The 27,017-nt window shown below is 42.3% G+C and overlaps 2 protein-coding genes and 1 pseudogene across 4 annotated transcripts; 1 reads left to right on the plus strand and 2 right to left on the minus strand.

The window, feature by feature from the left end:
* Nucleotides 1-1,975: 1,975 nt before the first annotated feature.
* Nucleotides 1,976-5,791, minus strand: LOC127775837 (uncharacterized; annotated as a pseudogene).
* A 1,853-nt stretch (nucleotides 5,792-7,644) lies between these two features.
* LOC127777204 (probable WRKY transcription factor 19) lies at nucleotides 7,645-12,219 on the minus strand. Of its 3 annotated transcripts, none has more exons than XM_052303751.1 (5): nucleotides 11,817-12,219; nucleotides 9,842-9,869; nucleotides 9,700-9,758; nucleotides 9,593-9,620; nucleotides 7,645-8,907 (listed from the first exon to the last, which is right to left on the minus strand). In XM_052303751.1, exons 1-5 carry the CDS (start codon nucleotides 12,195-12,197, stop codon nucleotides 7,871-7,873), a joined length of 1,533 nt encoding a protein of 510 aa, XP_052159711.1. In that variant the 5' UTR covers nucleotides 12,198-12,219; the 3' UTR covers nucleotides 7,645-7,870. The 3 variants fall into 3 exon arrangements, with proteins under 3 accessions (XP_052159711.1, XP_052159712.1, XP_052159713.1); XM_052303752.1 differs by having other exon boundaries at nucleotides 7,645-8,904; nucleotides 11,817-12,177; XM_052303753.1 differs by lacking the exons at nucleotides 9,593-9,620; nucleotides 9,700-9,758; nucleotides 9,842-9,869; nucleotides 11,817-12,219 and adding an exon at nucleotides 9,109-9,567 and having other exon boundaries at nucleotides 7,645-8,904.
* Nucleotides 12,220-23,447: 11,228 nt separating this feature from the next.
* On the plus strand, nucleotides 23,448-25,048 carry LOC127777628 (peroxidase 5-like). Its single transcript, XM_052304229.1, has 2 exons — nucleotides 23,448-23,729; nucleotides 23,841-25,048. The coding sequence occupies exons 1-2, from the start codon at nucleotides 23,454-23,456 to the stop codon at nucleotides 24,744-24,746; spliced, it is 1,182 nt and encodes a 393-aa protein (XP_052160189.1). The 5' UTR covers nucleotides 23,448-23,453; the 3' UTR covers nucleotides 24,747-25,048.
* Nucleotides 25,049-27,017: the final 1,969 nt, after the last annotated feature.

Here is a 27,017-nt window from a genome sequence, read left to right on the forward strand (position 1 = left end):
AAGGGGGAGAATTTTCAGTGAGGCTCTCATACCAAATTGTTAGCTACCTAACGAGATTTCACCGAAGTATATAGAACAGATCAAGAACACAAGAAATTTCACCAATCCGATAGGATTGGGGCTGCTGCCGCCTTCGCCACCTTAATCATTGATACTGAATATTCAGCGTTTACAGTATATAACTACCTCAACACACTTCTCTCTCTCTCTCTCTCTCTCATGCAATACAAATCTGACCTGGAATGGTGCTCATTTGGCCCATTCCGGCCCATACATCCTGGGATTAGCAACCCAGTTTCGAGCAGGCTGGCCCGCTCCTCTAGACGACTCTTCTCCTTTGCTCTGTAGTTCATCTGGCACTGTCAGGTTGCTGATACTTACGTCGTTTACTATTATCATACTAAACTCCTGCACCAACACACGGGTTTAATACACTATTATACATCACTTGCCCTGCAAGTGTGTTGTGCTAGCTAATTGTTCATGAATATATGCGAACAAGGTCAAGTAGTTTGTTACCAACATTTGGATCTCAAGCTGCTGTTTTCTTTATATATTCATCACTCATAAAAGTAGATGACTGAGATGTGATGCCAATGATCTTAAAATTTTGATAAATATAATACTCCCTCCGTTTTCAAATATATATGCTCTGTTTTTAAATGATTATTTGTCTTATTTAAAAATTTAGTACAAATATAAAAAATATAAATCACATTTAGAATACTTTAAATGATAAGAACAAATCATAACAAAACAAATGAAAATTACATACTTCCCCCATTTTCATATTATTTGGTACTCTTTTGTTGAACTTAGACTTTGAAGCCGACCTTTTGACTTATATGGGTTATTAGCCGGTGAAAGTTTGTTGTGAAGTCCTACCTCCATGTTAATAAAAAAATCACTCCAACCTTGACTTGACAATATAATAATGACTTATGGTTTTAAAAAAGCCAAACGAAAATGCCAAGTGTTTGTTTAGGCGGCTTAGGCTTTTTGGCTTATAAAGGTGGCTTAAAAGCTTTAACAAAAGAGGGCCTTAGTCGTTTTAGACATAATCTTAAAGATGAAGAAGTCATTGAACAAAGTTTCTATTTTCTACTATGCCCTTGTTAAACTCCAGCAACGATTGCTCTCTGTTGGTTCATGCATCTTACAACGATTGCTCTCTGTTGGTTCATGCATCTTACTCCGTATGAGAGTTTGTAGGGCCTGAATTTGATTCCCACTAGGATGCACGTATTATTTATTGTCCTAGCAACTATTCATGTTAGCATGCAGCTAGCGCATCCATAGGTCATACGAAAATTAAACCAGCCAATTTTACTTTTCTATTCACAGGTTTTGTAGCCGAAAAACGTTTGTGCTTATGCGCGCGCTTTGCCGCTAGGAAATTAAATAAAAAAAATCGTTAGTGCTTATGCACGCGTTTTTCCACTAATTTGCTGTGCAATTTGTATACAAAGCGTTGATTTGAGAACAATAACACCATTTAATACGCAAGAGCAATATCTGTTCCATATCTGACAAAAGAAAGGTTCCAACGAAGTTTCCCATCCACAGCCGATTGAGCTAAAACAACTAATAATATCAACATGAAGGAAGTAACTTTTATAAATAAAAAAAAAATCAAATATCATATCTAAAAGTAAAAAAGCATCGTATGTATATTTAAAAGTGGAGGTAGTACATTGGTAGGTTAAATTTGTACTTCCGTAGGAAAACCTCCACGTTTAGTTCCCAAAAAGTTTTTCCCAAAAACATCACATCGAATCTTTAAACACATGCATGGAACATTAAATGTAGATTAAAAGAAAAACTAATTGCATAGTTAGAGAGGAAATCGCGAGACGAATCTTTTGTGTCTAATTAGTCCATGATTAGCCATAAGTGCTACAGTAATCCACATGTGCTAATGGCGGATTAATTAGGCTCAAAAAATTCATCTCGCGGTTTCCAGGCGAGTTATAAAATTAGTTTCTTCATTCGTGTCCGAAAACCCCTTTCGACATCCAATCAAACATCCGATGTAATACCCAAAACTTTTCATTTCGCGAACTAAACAGGCCCAGCTTCCTCAAAGTCAAAACGATCACCAGGTACTGGGTTTCTGACACCTCAAGTACTCCGAATCAAGAAGCCTCAGCATTCACTGTCGTCAGAGCTTGACTCACCATCACTGTGGTCAGGCAGCTCCCCCGCGCGGAGAAGAATGCACGGGCGGATGGGAGAGGCCAGAACCCTCCGCCGGCGGCTAGCCAGATAGCACTCCTGCTCATCAGAAACCGGCAAACGGTGTGTGCTCGCGCCTTCCGAGGGAGATCCAGTTGGCATTGCGCTCCACGGCTTCATCCCTGCGCCGGCATACCACGGCGTTGCACGGCCTGCGTTGTGCCTGCAGCGATCCGGGTTGCCACCACGATGTCCGTGTGCCAGCAGATAGCTGACACACCCAGGGACCCGACCGCGCTTGGCTCTGCCATGACCATTGCAGAACGGCGGCAGCATGATGGTATCAATGTTGTCTGAGAACCAAAGAGGCGACCTGTTTGTTCCACAGCAATGCTGGAGGTCCAACTCATTTGTCCTTTGATCTCCAGGTTGGCGAGGGTCACAGCAGCTTCCTCCATCAACACCAAACCGTGCATTTTCGCAGGCAGATGATCGCCCGCCTAGATGTAAAAAAGAAACAGATGCACGAGCATCAGATTCTGACAACTATGAGAGGATTCAAAGGCTGCCAGTGAAAGTAAAGAATCAGGTAGGTAAAATTCTCCACCGCACAAGCTGTGGATAAACCCATGCAACATTACTATACACTGTTTTTATTGAGCCTGTTTGCAGCAGCTGCTACAGCTTCTAAAGCAGCTAGCTAGCAGTGGCTACAGCACCAAACGGCTAGGACGCATTCTAGATTGACAGCCGAACGGCTGGGCTGTTCAGATCAGCCCTAACAGCTGGAAAAACAGACTACCAAACAGTCTCATTATCATAGACAAGTAAACGTCTTTCTGTGGCACACAGAAGTTTCTGCTATCTGCAGCAACATGTCACCACCCAGTTCATCAATGACTTGTCAAGATTCAGTGTGCAAGTAATATTAAAAATATAGGGTCAATTAAATATATGGCACTGGTTTTCAAGAGAGTGTGTTAACAATGTAGACAATAAGAAAATGTTTCTCTTGTGGGTTAACGAGGGATACTAAAATTCGCCTTTTTACTCCCAGAGAAGAGGAAGATAACTGAGTTACATATCATGAAAGCTTCCATCGGCCATATAACTCTACCAGAAAAATATATGTTATACACATGAAATTGTTCAGTGACTTCATGAGAAACCAAATCAGAAGATTCTTCATGAGGTACCTTTATAGATGGCATAATACCTCTTTTTATGGTAATATCAATCTCTTTACCAGCGCCTTCAACTTTATCAGCAGTCATTTCTTTAGCAGCAACAACTGTGTCAAACATTCTTGATAGGTCATGAATAGAATTTAAAAGAGACAAGACAAATAAGCAGAACATGGTGTTTTCTTTACCATCTTGAAGAACACCTGATGTATAGACCTGCAACAAATGCAAATATAGAGGTTAAGCAGAAATCATTTGCAAAATTTATATAGTACAGATAACCACGTCATTAGCTCTTCAGAGCACTGACAGATCTAGTCACACACTCACTGATCATTCTTAAGAACATGGGTAATCTTGCTATATTAACATTCTTGAATGAAATAAGTTTCTCTCTTTTTTGAGGGGAAACTTGTAAGTCTTTATTCACTCAACACAGATTGGAAACATGCTTTTTGTGCATAAATAGTATATGCAAATAATAAAATAACAAACTTTGATAAAAATATCAATTGATGTATCCAACATTTTCCATTAGAGTATAACTATATACATGGTAATTAAATAGCAAGCACTTCAATATGCAGATAAATGTGACCAAAAGGAAGACAGTTTCCTAATTAACATGAAAATAATAAGAACGGTAATCCTGACATAGAATTAACTCCAGAGACCAACATTACAAGATTACAGTGAAGGGCTACACAGGGTTATAACTTAAAAGGACTGCTTAATATATTTGAAAGATAGAAATTGCACCTTCACACAATTCAAGAATGATTCTGCATCACAAGGCTGTGGGAAACGTACAGCAAACTTCTCAATCTGTGGACAAAATAAGAGTAACAAATATTTTTTGGCATCGGAACTTTGTTCGTGAAGGTAATCAAATGGATAGAAATAACACATAAGAACAACTGCTACCTATTAGGAAGACTTGTGATCATATTATAAACACTGAAAAACTGAGCATGAAGAGGAAACTGGACATGTCCGAATAAGGTAAAGGTGCTGGCCTGAACTCATGACCTCTACCATTACACGATCAGAGCACACGCCATTTCCCACATTGCAATAGTGAAATCATGACACTCAACAAATTGGTGAGTAGAATCAACTTTGACCACAAAGAACTTGCCTGTTTCGACTTATCACAGAAGCTGATCAACACCAACCTGCTCCCTCTGATTGAGCACTGTGTCACGCATGCAATTTGCGGCCATGAGAAGTTGAGAATGTTAACATAGTGCTCCTCCTATACCATGAGCAATGACATGTATAACTAAATGGAAAAAAAAAACAACAATTTACTATAACAGCACTACAGCATATTCTGAAACATTGTTACTTGTGTGAAACAAAATTAGAAAGTTGTATTGTGCTATATATCATTATATCATCATCATACAGTCATGACTCATGACATAACTTCCAAATACCATGGCCTAACCTTAACTTATCACATCTAAGTGACAAAAAGATCACATAAAAATAAAAATAGCACAGAGGATCAACGAAATGAAATATAAAAATAGCACAAGATCGAGTATGCATCGATGAAATTAATCAGCTAACATAGCACATTTTTCAACTTAAATTTCCAGGTTGATTCCTCTTGTACACATGTACAGTCAGATATAATAACAGATATGTACTACTCTGCACAGAGCTAAAAAATGACTCAAGCTATAAACTTTTGGGAGCCAACCAAACAGCCCTCAAATGCTCCATCTCGTGCAGGAAGAACAAGATAAACAGTTGGAGAACCTACGATGAAAAAAGATGTTCATTTTACGATGGTCGAGCAGCCGTGCAGCACAACCACCAGAATCAACTATCCTAGCGATTCTTGAACCAAATCAAAGTCAGCTCACGCGCATTGCCGCATTTCCGTTAACCTAAACGGCTAAACCCCAATATAGTCACGCATAGCCCAGATTCCTCCCCAACAAACGCCCCCTTTGCTTTGATTTCAAATCAGGCAATGCAACCAAAGCACAGTGGCACACAACGTGGTGTGGCCACAGCAGAAGCGGAAAGAAGAGGGAGCCAGGGGGGCGCTCTCGGTACGGACGTAGACGACGTCGCCGATGGAGACGGTGAGGACGGGGCCCGCGTAGGGGCGGCCGGGGCTCGACACGCGGAGCACCGCGGGGGACGCGGCGGTGAGCCACGCGCCCCCGCGGTGGCGGAGCTGCTTTGCCGCGGGTGATGCGGCGGAGGCCGGGGGGAGCCGGCGGGCCAGCTTGGCGCGGCGCCGGGATGTAGCGCGCGAACTCCACCTCCCACCTCCGCGGCGCGGCGGCCCGGAGAAGCACCCCGCGTTCGCGTTGGTTGCCTGCGTTCACCATGGCGACGAGCCGACGACGATGATGGGAAAGAAGGAACAAAGGGGTTTTGCCGATTTGGGCAGGAAGGGGTTTTGTTGGGGAATTTTGGTGTGGAATAGTGGAGTGGATGTAGTAGTGGCTGCGTCCCACAGTACTACTTTATTGTTTCTTAAGTAAATTTCTTAGTGTACCACTTAAGAAATGAGCATACTAATTAACAAGTGGGTATAACTTAGTACAAGAACTTAATAAATAAGCATATGGGTACAAATAATTGAAAGGTGGGTATGGTTTTAGCACATAACTTGATTGAGAAGTGGTGTAAAAACTTAATTATTTTGAGCATTTTTGGCTATATGTCATCATTTTTTTTAATGTACTTAGTTGTTAATATACTTATGTAGATTTGTACAAGCATACTTTTTTTTTTCATTCTAGTAATTAAAAGTCAAACAAATTTTACTGTGTAGAAATTTTAAGTTGGTATTTGAGTTGGTGAAAATAATATCTAAATCAATGGTGCAAATTGAGTAATATATTCTTACAGATTACATCAAACATTGTAAGATAATATCTACGGGATTGCTATGTGATGACATATTAACATCGTGAAAAAACTTACATAGCACTCATTAACCAAAATAGCATATCTAGCTAAGTTATTGCACCAAAATACTAAATACCCACTTTCCATGTTATTGTACTTAAACGTCTCATTCTCAAGTTCGTGTACTACATCGTACCCACCTATCAACTTGTTGTACCGTGGGTATAATTTACACTTCTTAAAAAGTTATAAAAATGAGGAGCACTCATACAAAGATAGGACTGCGAATGCTCACCATATTTTTTTATGAATGCTCCCAATAAAAAAATATATTGTCATATTAAATTTTAAATAAAAATTTTATTTTATTACATTTTTTTTATTTTTAAAATTTATGTCAAAATTTTCCGCACTAATTATTTAGTCTCATTTTCTACCTAAAATGCATATATTGTGCACTCAAACAAAATTTACAATAGTTTTCAAGGTCATATTTAAACCTAAATCATCAAGCACATTAAAGATATTTGCCACCAACTTAATTGGTGAAATGAAGGAAAATGTGACGGCGGGGGCATGGAAGGGATCAAGTTAAAATTTCATGAGTATAGAAGGGATTAGGTAAATTTGAGGGGTATAAAAGGGATTGCGTGAGTTTTCAAGAGTATACAGAAAATTTACTCTTCAGATTTAGATGATCTCTCTCTTGGTATCTCCTCACCTTGTCTGCCCTGGGCTGGGCTGATCACTTCATCATCACAATCTCTATCGCCTCCTGAAAGGCAATCCTTTAGACTTCGTCTCTGAGCGAAGATCTATCTCCTCGACACATCATGGACCTTTGTGCGTTTTTTAACCTCAATATTTTCATCTTACTAGCATCATGTGAATACGGATGAATGGTTTATAGCGTTCAATTTTTTTTAACCCCAATGGTTTTATTGGTGGTCAATTTTTACGTAGAAGCACTAGTTCTTTTGTGTGTGTGTTTTTATATAGAGACGTGTTCGGCACTCCCTTTTCCCAACACTCCTCTCTCGTTTTCCGCACGCACGCTTTTCAAACTAATAAACGGTACGTTTTTGGCAAAAAAAAATTCTATACGAAAGTTGCTTAAAAAAATAAATTAATCTATTTTTTTAAAAAATATAGCTAATACTTAATTAATCACGCACTAACGAATCACTCCATTTTCCGTGCGCACTTATAGTGCTGGGAACGCGGGGCGCCGAACACACCCAAAGTGTAGCAGAGATAGACACGATCTTTGATGAACCTTAAACCGCCAGCATAGAAAGGACTGATAATTCCCAAACAAACTTCTCATTACAAAAGTGGGGGAAAAGAAGGAAAAAGAAAAGGTGCATAAGAATAAACGATTCCTCGAGCAGACTGAAATCATAGAAAAGACATCAAAGAGGACAGAACCACATACATAGGTACTATGCAGATTTAAATTTGTTGATAATCCTTGCAGATAACACAATGCACAGTTCTACTCAAGTCAACTGACAGTGAAAGCATGTTAATATAAAAAGTGGATCTCCTATGATCCTTATCTTCACTTCAGTTCACAGCTAATCCCCCTAGTTAACAAGTCTATGCGAAACCACTCTTATGCATCAACAAGGTATCTACAGTCCAAATAATGCATGGCTCCTCGCCGCCACATCACCCTCAGTTGAAGCAGTTAACCCAGAAGACGGCGAGGATTTCATAGAGTGGATCGGCTGTTGTTGGTGACCCGCATTGGAAGCATGCTTAATCATCACACTCTCTGCTGATTTGGGTTCACTGGAGAGACCAGATGGACCAACCGCGGTCTTGGTCTTCTTGGCCCGGCGCTTGGGCGGTGGCGCTGGCAGCATTTCATGGGAAGAATTGCTGCCGCTCATCAAGCTCTTTCTGTGCAAAGAGCAGAAATCCATGCCCCATTTTGCACTCGTGGCACATCCTTGAAACTTGCAGCGCCTGCCGCCACCATGTTTGATGCAGTAATCACTCCGCCCTTGTGCACTCTTACCACATCCTTCAAACTTGCAGCGTCTTCCCCCACCATGTCCAATGCAAAAGTCTGTGTTCCCTTGGGCACCCTTCACACAACCATCAAACCTGCACCTCCTTCCACCACCATGCCTTACACAGCGGTCAGTGAGGCCTTGACTGCTGCCACATGCTGCATTGGGGCATCCAGTGACAGCGCAGCGCTTGCCTCCGCCATGAGCAATGCATAAAGGTGTGCCCCCATGTGCACCCTTTGTACAACCTTGAACCATGCAGCCCTTTGAACCGCCGCGGTGAATCTTACAGTACATTGCATTTCCCTGGGCTCGCTTGCTGCAACCCTGGTACTTGCACATCACAACATCACCATCAGGATTATAGATTCCTGCACTACCCAGATCATTCCCAGCATTTTGGGTTACTCTGAACCCACTCTCTCCTTCGTACTTGATTGAAATTTCTGATTTGGAGCAAGCTACTGTACTGGAACCAGGTTCACCAAGCGGGCGACCTCCACCATGGGACATACATAATACTGAGCCATCTGGTACAATATGAGGGCAGCCAAGCATTTGGCATCGTTGCCCTATACTGTGACTTTTACAGAGCAATGTCTGGCCTTCAACAACATTGTTACACCCAAGTCTCTGGCATCGTTGTCCAACTGCTTAATAAGAACAAAAAAACAAAAACCCAAGAAAGATGTATGCATTAGACAAATATTGAAACATATTCAAATTTATCCACGAACTAAAGCTTCTCCACACTTATTTCTCAGTCAACTACATTATGGTTAATAGGTAAACTCCAGAAAGGCATTTAAATGGGAAAAATCATTGTTACACTATGTTCCCAACAGACTGTTTACCATGTCTACTTCTACATTCAGCAATGCCACCAGCCGTTGGGTATCAACTACTGTTCATCATGGTCAAATAGACTTTATCTGTACTCCTTTAAAAGAAGGCAATGGAAGTAGTAGCAGTTCATTTGTCATCCAAACAATTATGCACAACATTGATTTACGAAATACTTCTTGAAGTTCTTCAATATTATACAATATCCCTAAAATATATTCTTCTTTGTTATGTTGTCCTACTAAGGCATATGGTGACCAAACAGTCACATTTATATGTAGCATGAAAGCTAATTTTACAAATACAGTATAGCAAAAACTCTCAAGCACTCTGTAACAAAAGCATGAAAGGCGTAACAGAAAGAACTTGTTCATAAATTTCAAACAATATTACCATATCTACTATTCATTTTTACCCATAATAAACATCCAGGCTTTAGCCAGTCTTTAAAGAAGTGCATACATGGTACGGAAAGGTAGGTTACAAAAAACATACCAACAGAACGACCATCAGATGCACACATCTGTAGACAAAAGGATAAAGGAAGTGTCAGAAAAAGCTTGCTAGACTAGACAGCAGAAAACTGGGAGAGGATAGCTTACATTTAACTGAATCATATTGCCACGCTCCCCAAAAATGTGGTGTTTATCAGCATCCATGCCTAGAAAAAGTACATGGTCAGGTCTACCATATAGATCAGCTTATAATATAAGAAAGTTGTGAAAATGGTTGTGCAGAATATACCATGTTGAAAAGAATCCATGAAATACACCTGCATGGAGCATTTAACAAATTAAATTAACAAAAAAGGTAATCTTAAGAATTAATTAAATTATTTGTAGACTATTCAAATAATACCCTTTGCTGAGAAAGGATCAATATGTCCAATCATTAATATTTGTTGCCATAAATACTAAAATACTAAATACCGTAAGGATACAGATTGAAAGAACATTAGTCAAAACTCAAAAACATAAACTTCGGTTTGCATGCCACAAGTAAATAACATTTTCCTCTAACCTTTAAGGCTATGACTTGCTGGGCTGTAAAATCAGAAAAAAGGGGGGGAGCAGACATTCCCGTCATATCATCTGAAACGGGAGGTTACACTCCACTTATTCCTCACTATAATCAAACACAGGTGTCTGTATTTTAAGCTCCAATGTAGTCATCAAAGCTTGGCAGCTCATTAAATCTAGAGAAGAGTCCGATATAACCCTCTATGACAGTTCTGGAGACAGTTTCACCAACGTGGCAATCTACATGGAGGATGACATGGTGCCAGTCCTGTTCCTTATCTATATTACTCTCTCTTACAGTGCAGCTCCACCCATCATTTCTTTCACTTACCCACTCCTCTCATTTTATCCTTAACCCCATCGTTCTTACCCTCAGCAATCCCCCGTTCTACATCATCTACCTGTCACGTGAATCGGTTGCTGTAGTAAGATAGGTGTGGTGGCAGCAGCTTGAGCTCAATCTGCGGCCAGGGCTGGATGAGCTGAGTTCTAGCACAGGCAGCCAAGCTCCGATGACCCAATCTTAGGCGGCAGCTGGATGAGATCAACAACAGATTGTAGGAGCTCGAGATGAAATGGTAGCAACCGAGGTTCAGCTTCCCGATCTCCAGCGGCAGTGTACGAGACTAGCTTGAGCCATAGTGGCGATTCTCTTGTTGCCATAGTGGCACTGTTTGCTAGGGTTACAGATCCTGAATTGGATCCTTGGTAGTTTTAAATAAGAATCGATTTTTACAAGTTTGGTGACATAGAAAGAACCCAAGTGAGGTCACTGCTACTCTCTAATACTCCCTCCATTCACAATTGATCATCATATTAGGTAAGCGCAGCAATACCAAGGGAGAAATAAATCACACAACAGCAGCGTGGATCAAGGCGACTGCCGCAGTGCCGGTTCGGCTTCCGCGTGTGGTGCATGGAGCTAGACCAACCAGAATCACAGAGGGATTTAACTAATACGGCAATAATCACTCTTCATTAAATCTATGCATGCATGCTAAGCAGTAAATCTCAGGAGACTCTCTCGCAATTTAATCCATACACGCATGCAGCAATAAAAAAAAAAGAAAATCTGCTGGCTCAAGACGTTAGGCGACGATCAAATATGAATATTTCTGTTTTGGTAATATGACAATCAATTGTGAACGGAGGGAGTACCACCCAAAGTTACAAATGTTTAGGAATACACCATTGCCGTCAACTTTAAGGTCCTGGACATTAACTTTCTGCTATTCAAGGCAACATTTAACAAGAAGCCGAATTCATGTCTAACGTAGTAACATTACTAAAATAAAATTGTTCTAGCACAATCAGACCTGCAAATCCTCTAAACGTGCACAGTGATCTAGTTCCCTATCTATCTTCTCCACGAGCTAGCTATTCAGGGCCAGAACGTACGGATTCATGCTCAAGATAAATGATTCTTTTTACTTTACATTCGTGCTGCAGGTATGTATGTAATCTAGTACTAATCTTGAACACATGTATATCACAGTGGAGACTAATGAAACAAATCTCTGCTGCATGACATGACCACACCAAATTACACAGACCGTGTAATTCAACACGGTGAACAGCTCAAGTTTCAGATCCACGGAAATGTAGAGCTAAAAGCACACATTAAGAAGGCAATTTGATTAACTATAATCATGTACCACAGGAAGGAGGAGAATTAAAAGGGGGGAAAGGCGTTCGCTGACCTTGGCACTCCGGTTGCACTCCGACCGATGCTCGATGAGGTACCTGCGGAGGCGGTAGGCAGCACCGGCTTTCGTCCTGCTCCCCTCCTGGTGGCGCGTCGATCGACGGCGGTAGAGGGGAGGGGATTGGGGGGGAGAGAAACCCACTGTTGGGGAGGGTTGGAGCGGCGGTGGCGGCGGGGGAGAAGAGCCGCCGGCGCTAGGGTTAGAGGTGGCCTGGGTAGGAGGGCGAATCGGGCGCGTGGGTGGTGCGGATCGATCGATCGATCGATCGCACGAGGCGGCGGGGAGGGGATGGGAGGGGATCGGAGGGGGGAAGGGGAGGATGGATGAACTTGGCAAGTTTGGACTTTGGTAGAGGAGAAAGGTTCTGTGCAGCATGTATTTTAGTACAACTAGGGTTTATTTTAGTACAACTAGCTAGGGTGCTCACTATCACTGGATTGCCAGTGGCTGGCAGCATTGCTAATTTGTTGGGTGGGCATAGTATTTAGGAAAAATAAATCTGTATCTATGTGGTACATCATCCGTCTTAAAAGTATCTCTAGAAAGTTTATTCTTTTTTATGGAGGAAGTAGATCATTCTCAGAGCATATAGGGCTTATCGGATTCACGGTGCGTGTCATACTTATATATATATATAATTAATAAAATATACATGTAATTGAGAAATAAAATTTAATTAATTTTAAAGTGAGTGAGAGATCGAAGAAAAATTATACATGTATTCAATAATTATTTTCTTTAATGGCAGTGTGACAAGTAGTTGTTATTTGTATGATTTTTTTTGCATGCTATGTAATAAAATAATCCATCGCTTTTCATTTTGTTGCTATTGTCTCTTTCCCTAGTTGGTTGTCATTATGGACAAGAAAATGGGAAGTAGGCAATGACGTCTGGTAGCCCCGAAGCAATGCCAAAGCCATCGTTCTAGGTCTGTGGTGCGAGGCATTGCCATTGCCAAAATCTACTCGCGAACACTATTGTCGTCGTTAGATCCACCCGCGAATGCCACTGCCATCGGATGCATCTATGAGCGATGCCACTGCCATCGTTGTGGATCCATCATGCAAGACACCGCGGCATACTCTTCCTGTGATGCAAGTGTCGCTACCATTGTCAGATCCACCCTTAAGTGCCACTATTGTCGGTGCTCCGCCAGCTGCCAGGACCACGACTTCGAGGTCAATTTGGCCTGTGGAGGAGTTGATCTGAGTGCCAAGGAGCTCGATTTGGGCAAATAAAAATTGATACAACTGAAAAAATGATGGTAGACGACACCACAGAGGAAGGGACGAGGGGCGATGGCAAGGAGGGAGTGACAATAGTAGAAAAGGAAGCGATTCGAGGAAGACTCGAAAAGGAAATGGGAAAAGGGATGAATGCTTGGGCTTCTGCGATTTTTTTTTTTTGCTAGTGAGGCCCATTATAAAGTGAGAGAATCCCTTATATGCCACTAGAATTTGACCAGTTCCCTTATATGCCACTTAAAATTGGCTTCTCCCTTATATGCCACTAGTTCAAGTTTTTCCACCTTTTTATGCCACTCCCATCACAATAGTGTTAGTTGACCTTTAGTCAAAGGTTAGTTTTTTTCGTAAATGACCAATATGCCCTCTCAACTAAAAAATGTGTAAACTTCAAAAAATCATAACTAATTTATTTGAAATCCTTTTTGAGTGAACAAAATTTTGTCAGAACCAGTGAAAAATGCTCTTTATATTAAAAATATTGTTGGAAAACTGCATGTTTCATGCTTACATTGAAAATTTATTTATGATGGTAATGGCTAAAATTGCATGTCATGCAGAAAAAATCAATTTTCATATGTTGTATCCAGTAGCTATATTAGTACTAAAATGCCTATTATTGGTTGTATACTAATTCTTAAGGGCAAATGCGTCTTTTTACAATGAAGTTAACGGTCAACTGACGGTGGACTGACGGCAATGGCATAAAAGGGAGGAGAAACTTGAACCGGTGGCATAAAAGGGAGAAGCCAATTTGAAGTGGCATATAAGGGAACCGGTTAATTTAGAGTGGCATATAAGGGATTCTCTCTTATAAAGTCCATCCAGGCCTTAAGCATTGTGGTAATAGAAACAGCTAAAGTTTACTCACACACATGCCCTACCTATAAAAGATCACTTCATCTATATACATTGCCAATGCCCTTAGGGTTTTAGATAGTCTACAATTCGTCGTCTTCCATATGTAGACTTGGGTCTATTTTCTAATATGGTGTTTTTTTTTTGAACTCTTTCTCAATCGTTACTTCATCTGTGACTATGTGAGGTTCTCGATAAAGATCTAGAATGGCTTGTCTCCTGGGTTGTTGAACATCTTCACCTAGACTGTTAGACTCCAATTTTATTGTTCGACTCAAGCTTTTTTCCGCTCACTTTCACTTCAACAAAGATTAATCATCAACAACACGTGACTTCTCTTACGGACTCAATCGATCTGTCTGCATTCAGCCAAGCATTTGCTCCTTCACCATTGCGTCGGTCCTTCAGCACCATGCCTCTCCTTATTCTTCTCCAATGCATGGTCCTTTGTTTAATCAAGTCTTGCCAACCCTTCACCCCATTTTACCATCTTTAGTCACATGTTTCCCTATATCACAATGAAACTTGGTTAAATTCCATCTTCATCTTCAGTGCCATCATTGGACCAATCTCCTACTTATTCCTTCAATAAGTGCATTAGTCCCTTAATTGTTTGTCATCAATTAGCCAAAACTCATTCGGGGTCTAGATGCTCTTTCAGTTATCACTGACACCTCGTCTTTTAGGTAGGTCGCTTCTTGATGAGGAAGTAGGATCCCGATCTTCCGATAGGTATTGATAAGTCAATTATGGAGACTTGAAGTTGATGATCCAAAGGCTCAGATCATGACAACCGAACCCTCGAAATCACTACACCACTCATCCGTTGGTTATTAATCAAGCTGAAACATGATTGACCTTGTCGATAAGGCTATCTCCTGCAAGTGAATCGAGAACACAAGCAAGAGAGTAGAAGAAGCAATCTGAATATATTATTAATATATGATGAAGCTCACAAATTGATGTTCCACAAACTGAACTAAGCGGTGAAACTACAACAACAGAATCTAAGCAAAACCCAACTCTAAACAATGACGACTATTAAATAAATAGGATTAGGGACGTCCTAGGGTTAGCCCTAGGATACACACCCCCTATTTAACTTAACCTATGACACAATTATAAAGCCCAAGGCCTAAATCAAACTCGGACTAGATGAGGTGCATGACTTGTGTTGCATATTCCCAATAACTTGATATGAATTTTGATGTGAGACCAAAACCATATGAAATTAAACTCTATAATTTTTCCCATAAGTACTCATGGGCCCTGAGAGTCCTTCGGGATCAATAGCTAGGCCCATTTGAAGTTAATACAATCAGAAGGCCTGAATCCAAATCCAAAACATGTAAAACTGCATCTTTTGCCTTTTATGGACCAAAAGTGACGTGGTGATTTGGGACTAGACTTGGAGAAGATCTTGGTTTGGTCCCCAATCAATTTCTTTGATCATCCAAGCACTTCGTGAGCATGTTCTCCTTTCCTTCACCCATGCAAGTATTTATGGAAACGAGAAGATACAAAACTCATGGTGTAGTAATGTTTGTTTTTTTTATGGAAAACAACATGAGAGGTTCCTACTGCGATCATTTGTTAAAACATATAATAAGTAAACATATGCACTTTTTACTTGTTAATATGTAACATAAGTATGGTTATATTTGAAACAGTGATGTCCTCATCACCTCTAGTCATTTCTAGATGACTTTGGAGTAGTTAGACTTATATCTTTACACTGCAAACACCTGATTGTTCGGTCATGAGTAGGCCAAATACAAAGTTGCTAAGTTTGGATGCCTGTGACTAGCTATAGATCAACTTTACCCTAATGAAATATGAGTCAAGTTATCATGTAGTTAACTAGTTGCTCAACCATAAAACTTGTTAGGGGTACGCCAGTAGCAATCACAAAGTAAAACTAGTCAATTTCTTTTTTTTTGCGGGGAAAAAAGTGTATTACTCATTCAAAACGTCCTCACAGACTAGCTGTGAAATGAAATTACAACTTCCTTCCGGCCAAAGCCCAGAAATTGAATTGGCCCTAGCCCTATTAGCTAAAAGGTGGCTAACACCGTTTTGGCTACGATGGATCTTGGTAACCAACACTTCCCTACGCTCTGATAACAGGCGTTTAATCTCCTAGACTAATTAGCTAATTCAGACAGATCCCTATTCCCTTCCTTCAGAAGATTGACTAGCGAAACACAATCTGTTTCAATCAAGATAGGGCGCATAGTCCACTGCAGGGCCAAAATCAATCCCTCCATGCAAGCTCGGATTTCTGCCTCCAGGGCATTCTTGCAGCTATCCAGGGACTTACATGCTGCAAAAACTATACTACCACTGTTGTCCCGTAGAATCATAACGATACCTCCCTTCCCACGATCAGCATCAAATGAGCCATCTACATTGAGTTTCATCCAGCCCAGCCTCGGCTTCTCTCAGTGCAAACGGGTCGATGCAGCAGGAGGACCATCTGGTCCTCTTCTTCTAAGCGCACTTATAACAGATCTGCTAACAACAGTTTTACCTTTTTCCAGATCAGCATGGGGGCATTCCCTGATTTGGAATAGAGTAGCAATATAACTTTCCAGGAATCTTTTGGAGACTTCCAGCGGAGGAGGCGGCTTATTATGTGTGATTTTATTACGCACATACCAGTTTCGTCAGAGAGTTAATAAAAACATCTCATGTTCTTCGGTTGGTAGATATTCCAAACAATCAAACAGCCAGTAATTGCCGAATTGGAAATTCACCAAATCAAGCGACAAGTTACCTGATTGTACCATATCCGACAACAAGGCACTAGCTCGGGGTCATTTGCAGAGAGCGTGCACAGAATTCTCCACCTCTCGGTTGCAGATGATACAGATATCAAAGTTTACCAACTTCCTTTTCCTTTTGTTGTCCATGGTAGCTAAACAATTGGAGGCCACTTTCCAGGCAAAGATTTTAATCTTCTGTGGGAGCTTACACTTCCAAATTAAATCCCAGGATTTGAAGGAATGCAAAGCAAAGGAACTTGAGGATCCTTCAGTATTTGCCAGCCTACAGGCAAGATTATAAGCACTCCGGACTGAGAACCGCCCAGACTTGTCAGGGTGCCAAGTTAGAAAGTCTTCTTCCTGGCGGGGAGAAAGACAAATCAATAAGATTAACTCAGTGTCTATGTTCAGGAAGCACCTCCTGATCTGTGCAACATCCCAGGTACCATCTTGCCCTATTAAATCAGAGACCCATTTCAGTCTACAATTTCCTCTCATCGTCACTGGTCTTCTCGAGTGATCCCGAGGAATCCAAGGGTCTCTCCACATGCGTATAGACTGACCATTACTGACCCTCCAAATTATCCCCTTCTTCAGTAACTCCAACCCATAGATGATAGCCCGCCAGGTCGGGAGACATTGGAACTAGAAGTAGTATCAATCAGGGATCCATTGGGAAAATATTTAGCCTTCAACACCCTTGCACACAGACTATCAGGGAACTCTAACAGACGCCACGCCTGACAAGCAAGAAGAGCTTGATTAAACAATCTGTAATCCCTGAAGCCTAGCCCACCACAACACTTTGGTTTTGTCAGGCACTCCCACGCTCTCCAGTGAGTCTTTCTTCTACCATTCTCCGAGCCCCACCAAAAATTCCTGCTGAGCTTTGTTAGGTCGTCACACATAGAATCCGGGAGCTTAAATAAGCCCATTACATAGACCGGAATGGCCTGGATTACAACCTTAACCAGAACTTCCTTCCCACCCGAAGAGAGAAAATTTTCACCCCATTGGATTAGCCGCTTCCAGATTTTACTCTGTAGGCTCTGAAATCTCCCCTTGTTCATTCTACCTTCCGGGGTGGGAAAACCAAGATATTTATCTTCAAAGTTGCTCTTTTCTATCTGGAGAATCTGTTTTATTACCTCAGTGATCTCGAGGGGGGAAGCATCATTGCACAAAATTGAGCATTTAGCTGGGTTGATCAACTGGCCCGTTCCCTGCGCATAAGTGTTTAAAACATCTTTCACCGTTGCTGCCTGTGCCTGATTTGCTTTGAAGAACAGAAGGGTGTCATCGGCAAACAGAAGGTGTGATATGCCCGGCGCATTGCGACAGATACTAAGGGGGGTCAGAGAACCTTGTTGGACCTTCTCCTTCAGCAAAAGAGATAACCCATCCGCCACGAACAGGAAAGAAAAGGCGACTAGGGGTCTCCCTATCTTAATCCTTGAGAGGGAGCAAATGATCGTAGAAGAGTTCCATTGAATTTAACAGAATATCTCACCGTGGTTACGCAAGTCATTATCTAGTTAACCTAGCGGTGAGCGAAACCCAACCGATTCATTGCCATCTCAAGGAAACGCCAATCCACCCTGTCATAAGCTTTGGACAGATCGAGTTTATAAGCACACGCTGCCTTGTTAGCTTTCCTGTTTTTCTGAATATAGTGAAAACACTCAAAGGCTAGGAGCACGTTATCTGTTATCATTCGCCCTCGGACAAAAGCGCTTTGTTCCTCTGATACCAATTCATCGAGCATCGGTCTGAGCCTGTTAACCAGGCACTTGGAGACAACTTTGTAAAGAACATTGCACAAGCTAATTGGCCGAAAGTCCTTCAATTCCATAGGTTGCTCAATTTTTGGAATTAGAACTATAGCCGTATTATTGACTCCTTCTGGCATACATCCAGTCTGAAAGAACTTACTAACTGCACTGATGATGTCCTCTTTAATGATCCCCCAATTTCGTTGATAAAAGCGGGCAGGGAAACCGTCAGGACTCGGAGCTTTCAATGGTCCAATCTGGAACAAAGCATGAGCGATCTCTTCATCCTTGAAGTCTGCACAGAGCAGGTCATTCATTTCAGCCGTTACCTTAGCTTGGAATAATCTGCTGACAGATTCAGGGTTCAAGGTCGGGTCTGCAGCAAACATCTCCTGGAAATAATCAGTTGCCATTGATTCCATTGCTGTTGCCGTACGGTGCACAGTACCCTGCAAATCCTTCAGTTTTGTGATTCTATTCTTTTTTGCTCTCCATACCGCCCTACTAAGAAAAAAATTTGGTATTCTTATCTCCTTCCTTGAGCCTATTCACTCTGGACCGCTGAAGCCAAAGCATTTCCTCTTTGTATAACAGTTCATTCAGTTGATTAGTGGCAAAACGAATTTGGGAATTATCAGCATCTGAAGCAATCAAGTCCCCCAGCTTCTTCCTTGCCTTTTCAAGTTCTCTACCCACATTTGTCACTTTTGTTTTGCTCCAGGAACGCAAAGCCGCCATGACTTTTGCGAGAGACCGATTTATGTCCCCCAAGTCTGATTTCTCGCCCGAACTGGACCAAGAATCTTTATTCACCTGTGCTGAGTCAAGCTCTCTTTCCCATAGGATCTCGTAGTGCAGACATTTCTGTCTAGGCTGGTTGTTTTCCACTGAAACAAGCTTGAGAAGCACAGAGCAATGGTCAGAACAAGGTGAGACAAGATGGACAATTTGAGCGGAGGGAAAGATGTCTCTCCAACCATTATTGGCAACAGCACGATCCAATCTAACTTTTACATTGTTCCATCCATCTCTCCTATTGTCATAAGTATGAGGCACACCTTGAAAACCAAGGTCGTGCAACTCACAATCCTGAAGAACATCCCGAAAGGCTTGCATTTGAGACTCATTCCTCTGGGTTCTTGAAAAGTGCTCGAATTGCCACATAGTCTCATTAAAATCTCCCATAACCAGCCATGGAAGGTTTGAGGTTTGGCTGATATTTCTAAGCGCAGTCCATATCTGATGGGGATTTTCAACCCGAGGTTCACCATACACAAAAGTAACATGCCACAAGGGATCATCCGGAGACAAGCGCACATACACATCAATGAAATTCTTTCAAAACTCTGACATCGACGGAAACAGATTCATGCCAAAACAACGCTAAACCACCACTCATCCCATCACTACTGATACCCACAAAACCTTTAAAACCCAATCTTCTACGCACACGAGCACATATCACGAACTGTCGCGGTGTTGCCCATACCACGACAGTTCCAGGCTAAACAATTCATTGCTCCTGGCGAGACCTAGCCATAGGTCTCGCCAGTTTACCAGTAGCCCGGGGACTGGTTGCTTCCATATCCACCGCTGTGTTCTCAGCCTTCTCATCCTTTTTGAAACGCTTCGAGGCTCAAGCAGGAACCCCTGTCTTCCCCTGCCCCGATCCTCCCTGAGATTCACTCTGATCAAACTCCAACAGAGCCTGTTGCACTTTGCCCATTATCTTCAGTTGAGCATTATCAGACCCTTTCCTCTTGATTGGGCTGATAGTAGCCTCATTGGACACGTCCTCAGTAGACTCCTGTTGAGTGCCCAGGTTCCTAATGGCCGGGATCATCTCGAATGATGGAAGTGATGCTGACTCATCCCCAGCTGAAAACTTATTTGTTTGGTTCTTACGGGACAAAGTACTGTCAGACATATGCAGCGAGCCAACCTTTTTAGCAAGTTGAGCGTCAACTAACTCATCCCCTTCCTCTTCTCTCGAATCAAAACCATCGTAGGCATCGATTCTGGTTGGTGGGTCAGTGTAGAAGCGGTCTCCCTGTTTATTCCCCGCTGAAGAAGAGCTAGCACTACCTGCGCCTCTGAACACAAGCTTCCTCTGAACCCCGGCACTCTTATTTGCCTTAACCTTGCTGATTTTCTTTTCGAAAGCTTTAAGAGGAGAGCAGCGTAGATCAGCAGAGCACATGAGTGGTTCAGCCTCATTGGCTAATCTTTTCTCGCACTCTTTATCTGAGTGACCAATGAAACCACAAAAGAAGCAGAAGTGCGGCACCCTCTCATAACGAAGATTGAACCTTCTGATTTCCTCAGCACCTTTGATCTTGATTTTGATTGCAATCTGTCTTTTCAGGGGACGATTAACCGGGAGATCAACACGAATGCGGAAGACATCATGCTTGTTGCTGCCATCTTGCTGCACATCCACTTCCCTGACCTTGCCGAGTTTACTCCCATACAGCTCACCTCTAGCTTTGTTCATCATTACTAAGGGCAGATCATATATCCTTACCCAAATTGGCACTGACTCCAAGGGGACCATCGATGGACTCAAAAGGCCATTGAAATCTGCTACAATCAGAGCATCTCCTCTGTGAATCCACGGGCCGCCTTGCAGAACAAACTTATGGTCTCCCTCAGCATTAAAGGTGACGATGAAAAGATTGTCCTTTAGAGATTTGTAACTCATCTCCGCTCTGAGTCGCCAAGCTCTACCCATGTCCTCAAATAAGGCCACCTGGTTGGGGAATTTGAGCGAATAGAATCTCGCTAGGACAGTCCATTTCCTGCACGCTTGACTTCCTCCTCGTCAAGTTCCACTTCAATTGCATCTTCTTCTTCCTCCAAAACTGCACCCTCCATATGTGCTTCAGGACCCAAGTTGATGCCTGAACTAGATTGCACTGCCACGTCCACCGCTTGATCATCTGCCGGGGGTGCCGCCACCAGATCCTGCCCAGCTTTCACCAGAGCCCTGGAATCCTCTACCTCTTTGATCCCCAGATCCAATACGGCATCATCCTTCAGCTTCGGGCAGGTAACCATCGCATTGATGGTCCCTTTGTCGCCCCCACTGAGAGATTTCGCCATGAGATGGATATTGAGAGAACACTACCTAAAACCTAGATCAAAACCTAACATGAGAATCTCCAGAGTTTGCAAAGGATGTATCGTTGTGGAAACCACAGGTGTGTTTTTATAGGAGGAGGAGACAGAGTCCAGATCGGATTCATACACATACGTCTTTCCAAAGGACAAAACTGAGACGAAGTTACGTAGATGATCAAACCTGCTGGAACCGATTGTCTCATGAACATCCCAGAACTTGATAGCCAACAGAGAAATACCTAAGAACGTGGACCGCTTCCATAGTGGGACAGGTCTCTCCCCACCAGATGAGAGAGGATTCCCAAACTGCTGAAGACCACCAGAGATATTTCCATGATCTCCAGAGATGCGAACAGCAGAATCAAACATCACAGAACCAAACTTTGTTGGTGGAACAGAGACGAACTCCATCCAAAGAACCCTCCCAAAGGAGAAGATGGCCGCCACGCCCCAGTCGCCTGGGCGCCGCCAAAACCCTGGCATCCGTAAATTACGGAGCCAATTTCGGATTCACCATGAAAGTAGAAAAAAAAAACTAGTCAATTTCATCCTCTAGGCGTGTACGTATTTGCTTCATTGCTTTACACTACATAGATCGACTCTTCACTGCTTTCGATTTTATGAATACACAAGTCGAATGCATATACATGCGCACACATACCACACTCACGTATATACACACGCATGTAGATGTGTCCTAGCTAGCACACATCTAAAGAGATTAGAGGCATAGGCTCACATATAAGGATGTGTGGGGTACATCCGTACATGCTTATCATTTAACACACCCACATCTACATGTATTGCCTCATGTGGTTAAACCTAGGAAAATTTGAGCATCCATGCGAACCATAATATTTAAATTTGGGTGAGCAGTCTAACTAATAATTGAGCTATTGCTCGTAGTCTTCAATCGTATATCTTGCTAGCTTGGTTTTGGGTAGGCTCAAATTAGGCCTGATCAAATTAACGGGGCTAGGCAAAAAATAGCTCTGAGACAAAAATACAAGCCTGAGCTGACCTGAGCATTCTCTTTTGGTGGCTTTTTGGGCTTTCGTGCTTCAAAATGTAGTCCCGACCCTGACCCAGTACACCATTGAGTTGGGCCGGGCTCAGTTTGAGCAGCCCTAGCTCAAATGTGCCAACGGGGTTCCAAGGAGAACTTGGAGACGTTTATGAGCTGTGGCAGCAACAGCCAGGCAGGCAGGCAAATTAAAGCATACCTTTATCATACTTATTGCACATATTTAAGCCTAAAAGCTACTATAGCTTTTGCAATGTGATTATACATGCGAGTACATTAATAATCCTATCATTGCATTGAATACTATCATCCATGGAGAGTTGCATTCATATCCTGTACCTTTGTTTATCTAATACTACCACCCATGGCTACCTTCAGAACCTATAAGGAAAGGCATGTGAGACATTAAAGAGGTGTTTATGTTGGTTATCTCACTTTGCCATGTCACACTTTAGTTATGCCACATGTGTTTATTTTGTTGTCGCACCTATATCATCACATGCCACACTTTTATACTCTTATTAGGATCCATATGTCACATTCTTAAATTTGTAGCTAACCATATTACACGTGTGGCCAATTATTTCTGAGCCACAGTTATGCTATCACCTATCATGTCATAACTTATCTAAGCTTAGTTATGATAATGTTAGACATCAATCAAAAATCTAGTTTCTCCTTGGAAAGTGGGCGGGCTGGCATTGCATTGCCTAATGTTGGCGGACCCCCGCATGCAGTGCAAGTGAAGCGGCTAAAGAATGTGAGGCTACATTTCGTCTCGCCAACGACTTGCCCGCATAGCTAGGCAGCTAGCTACCGCGCGCATTTAATTTAAGTTGATATCGAGCATGCATGGGTACGGTACGCGCCGGTCGGACTCCGGTGGTGATCGATCAATGGCGAGGCTCTCAACAGCTGCGTGGCCGTTCCTGGCCGCAGTGGCGGCGGCGCTGCTGTGCTCCGTCGACGCGGTGATCGTCGAAGGCCTCCAGGTTGGGTTCTACAACCAGACGTGCCCGTCGGCGGAGGAGGCCGTCCGTGACGTCGTCACCTCGGAGATCGGCTTGGACCGCACCATCGCCGCCGGCATCATCCGCATCTTCTTCCACGACTGCTTCGTCACGGTATAACACTAACAGTACACATGTGTGTTGTCCGTACGTACGTGTGATCGATCACCTTAATATTGGTATTACGTTGAAGAATCGATCGATCGTTGATGGATGGATATATAGGGATGCGACGCGTCCATCCTCCTCGACGAGACGCCGTCCGGCGACGTCCCGGAGAAGGAATCGTCGGCGAACGGCTTCACCCTCCACGGGCTGAGGACGCTGGACGTGGCCAAGTCCACCGTGGAGTCCATGTGCCCGCGCACCGTGTCGTGCGCGGACATCCTCGCGTTCGCGGCGCGCGACGCCGCCGTGGCCGCGGGGATCCCCTTCTACGACGTGGCGGCGGGGCGGATGGACGGCCTGCGCTCCAACATGGACGACCTGCCGGGGAACATGCCGACGCCCAGCCACCAAGTCCCGCGGATGTCGGAGCTCTTCGTCAAGCGCGGCCTGTCGCAGGAGGACCTCGTCGTGCTCTCCGGTGCGCACTCCATCGGCGGCGCCCACTGCTTCATGTTCTCCAACCGCATCTACGGCTTCTCCCAGGGCGCCGACATCGACCCGGCACTGGAGCCGGCGTTCGCCGAGAAGCTCCGGAAGGTGTGCCCGCCGCGGAAGGACGGCGACGACCCGGAGCAGTCGCCCAAGGTCAGCTTCGACGGCCGCACGTCGGAGAAGCTCGACAACGTCTACTACTCCGAGCTGCTGGCCAGCCGCGGCCTCATGACCTCCGACGACGCGCTCATCAAGGACCCCGAGACTAAGACCACCGTCGATCTCTTCGCCGGAGACAACGCCGTGTGGCAGGAGAAGTTCGCCGCCGCGATGCAGAAGCTCGGCGCCGTCGACGTGCTCGTCGGCGAGGGCAAGGGCCAGATAAGGAAGCAATGCCGGCTGGTCAACAAGCCGTCCAAGCAGTCCAAGCCCACGTCGACGCGGCAGTCCATGCCGGCGTTGCGGCCAAAGCGCAAGAAGCCTCGCTTGGGCTTGGGCAATTTCATCCCTGGCTTCCACGGCTTCTTCTGACAGAGGTGAATGAAATTAATTAAGAAAAACAAGTACTACTCCACTTCCCTCCCATAGGCTCGCTCCTATGGTTTTTCTTTTTCTTTCTTCTTTTTTTTTTTTTTTGAGAGAGGAGCTTTTGCTCCTACGGTTACTACTACACTCTGCTGCAACTATATGTTAAATTTCTTTTCTTAAAAAAAAACATGTTAAATTGCCTAACTCTCTGCTTGTAAGATATCTACATTCATTCATATCGTTGGTTTCATAGCTATAATGGTGTATCAATGTTTGTAGTATGGGTTATATTTCTCTCTTTACCTAAGAAGAACTGGTGGTTTTTTTTTTCTTTTCACTTCACGTGTCGCAGGTTGCAACAAAACATAGCGTGAAGCTGTATTTACGTTTTAGTTTTGCAAATCTTCGCTGGCTGCCTATGCTTTAATTCCTAGTATTCTCCTAGGTCATGTGACAGCCAAACGTACCAGAAAAATCATCGCAAATATCTATCTATCTATTACTCCCTCCGTTTTTTAATAGATGACACCGTTGACTTTTTCTCACATGTTTGACCATTCGTCTTATTTAAAAATTTTATGCAAATCTATAAGATATAAATCACACTTAAAGTACTACGAGTGATAAAACAACTCATAACAAAATAAATTATAATTACGTAAATTTTTTAAATAAGACGAATGGTCAAATATGTAAGAAAAAGTCAAAGGCATCATCTATTAAAAAACGGAGGTAGTATATACTAAAAGTCTATTAAACTTCCTATAAACGCTCCCAAACCGCCAAGTGGCACCCTATAAATACTCACAAGTCGCCAAGTGGCACCTAATAAATAAGAAAAATCTAACCATCTATTTTTTACATTTATTTTTACTTAAATTGATGGACCCATTATTTTGAATGGTTATATCTATTTTGTAAAAAGAAAAAAACACCCGAAGCCAACATCCGAACCAACGTACATACTAATGAACGTACGTATATACTACACGTACATCCCATCTGTTCCTTCCTTATTTTCTATTTTAAGAAGACTAAAATCAAAATTACTTTTACAGGCAAAAAAAAAAATCACAAATAGATCAACAACTAGGCCTAGCAGCTCTCCCTCTGTCACTTTAAAAATCCTATGAATGCTTCTAAATCGCTGCGTGGTGCTATTAAATTAGAGAAATTACTAGAACTTTTTTTTAAGAAAAATACAAAGCAACCGACCATCAGTTTATACTTAAATTGATGCATTTAGGTTGTTATATTTTTTTAATAAAAAAATCCCAAACCTCTCTCCCTCCCTCCCCACTCCCATGCGGTGTTAAAATTTATTAAACATTTTATAAACACATCTAAGTTACTATATGACATTCTTAAATTAAATAAAATCTTAAAAATTTTAGAAAAAGATTATTATATACTAAAAATCCATTAAACATCATATAAATACTTCTAAGCCTCCAAGTAACACCTTACTGACGCTCTCAGACCGCCAAGTGACACTCTAATCCGATCGTCGATTTTTATTTAAATCGGTGGATCTATTATTTTATTTTCGAAAGTTAGATCTTTTTTTTTTAAAAAAAACACACACATCTAAAACCTCCCCATCACGTACGTACCAACGAGCTATCTTCATGAGAAATTAAAATAAATATTATTTTTACATTGAAATACCACAAAATAGATCTCTACTCGCTAGGTCTATCAACTCTCGCTCTGTCATTCTAAACATCCTACAAATGCTTTTAAGCTTCTATGTGGTGCTATTAAATTAAAGAAAATACTAGAGAATCTTAATAAGAAAAAACTCTTAGCTGCTATATAACATTCTTAAATTATAGAAAAATCATAGAAATTTTGGGAAACAACATCCAACCATCGGATTTGACATAAATTGATGGACACATTATTTTCAATCGATCGACTCATTATTTTAGGATATTAGATCTATTTTTTTTCAAAGAAGAACACCCAAACCCCTTTCCCTCCTCCTTTGCGGCATCCGGTGTTGAAAATCCACTACACATCTTATAAACGCTCTTAAGATGTTACATCATTCTCTTAAATCAGAGAAAATCCTAAGAATTCTGATAAGAAAACAAAACATCCAACCATCGGTTTCGATATAAACATCTGACACATTATTTTAGGTTGTTAGATTAATCATTTAGAAAAATATCCCAAACCTCCTTCACTCTTGCTAGTGTACAGCCCGTGTACAGCACGCACCATTCTTTTCTCTCTGTTTTTTATCTCCTAAACAATTAAAATTAAAATTAT

Source organism: Oryza glaberrima, chromosome 6, assembly GCF_000147395.1.
Source record: "Oryza glaberrima chromosome 6, OglaRS2, whole genome shotgun sequence".
Lineage (NCBI taxonomy): Eukaryota > Viridiplantae > Streptophyta > Magnoliopsida > Poales > Poaceae > Oryza > Oryza glaberrima.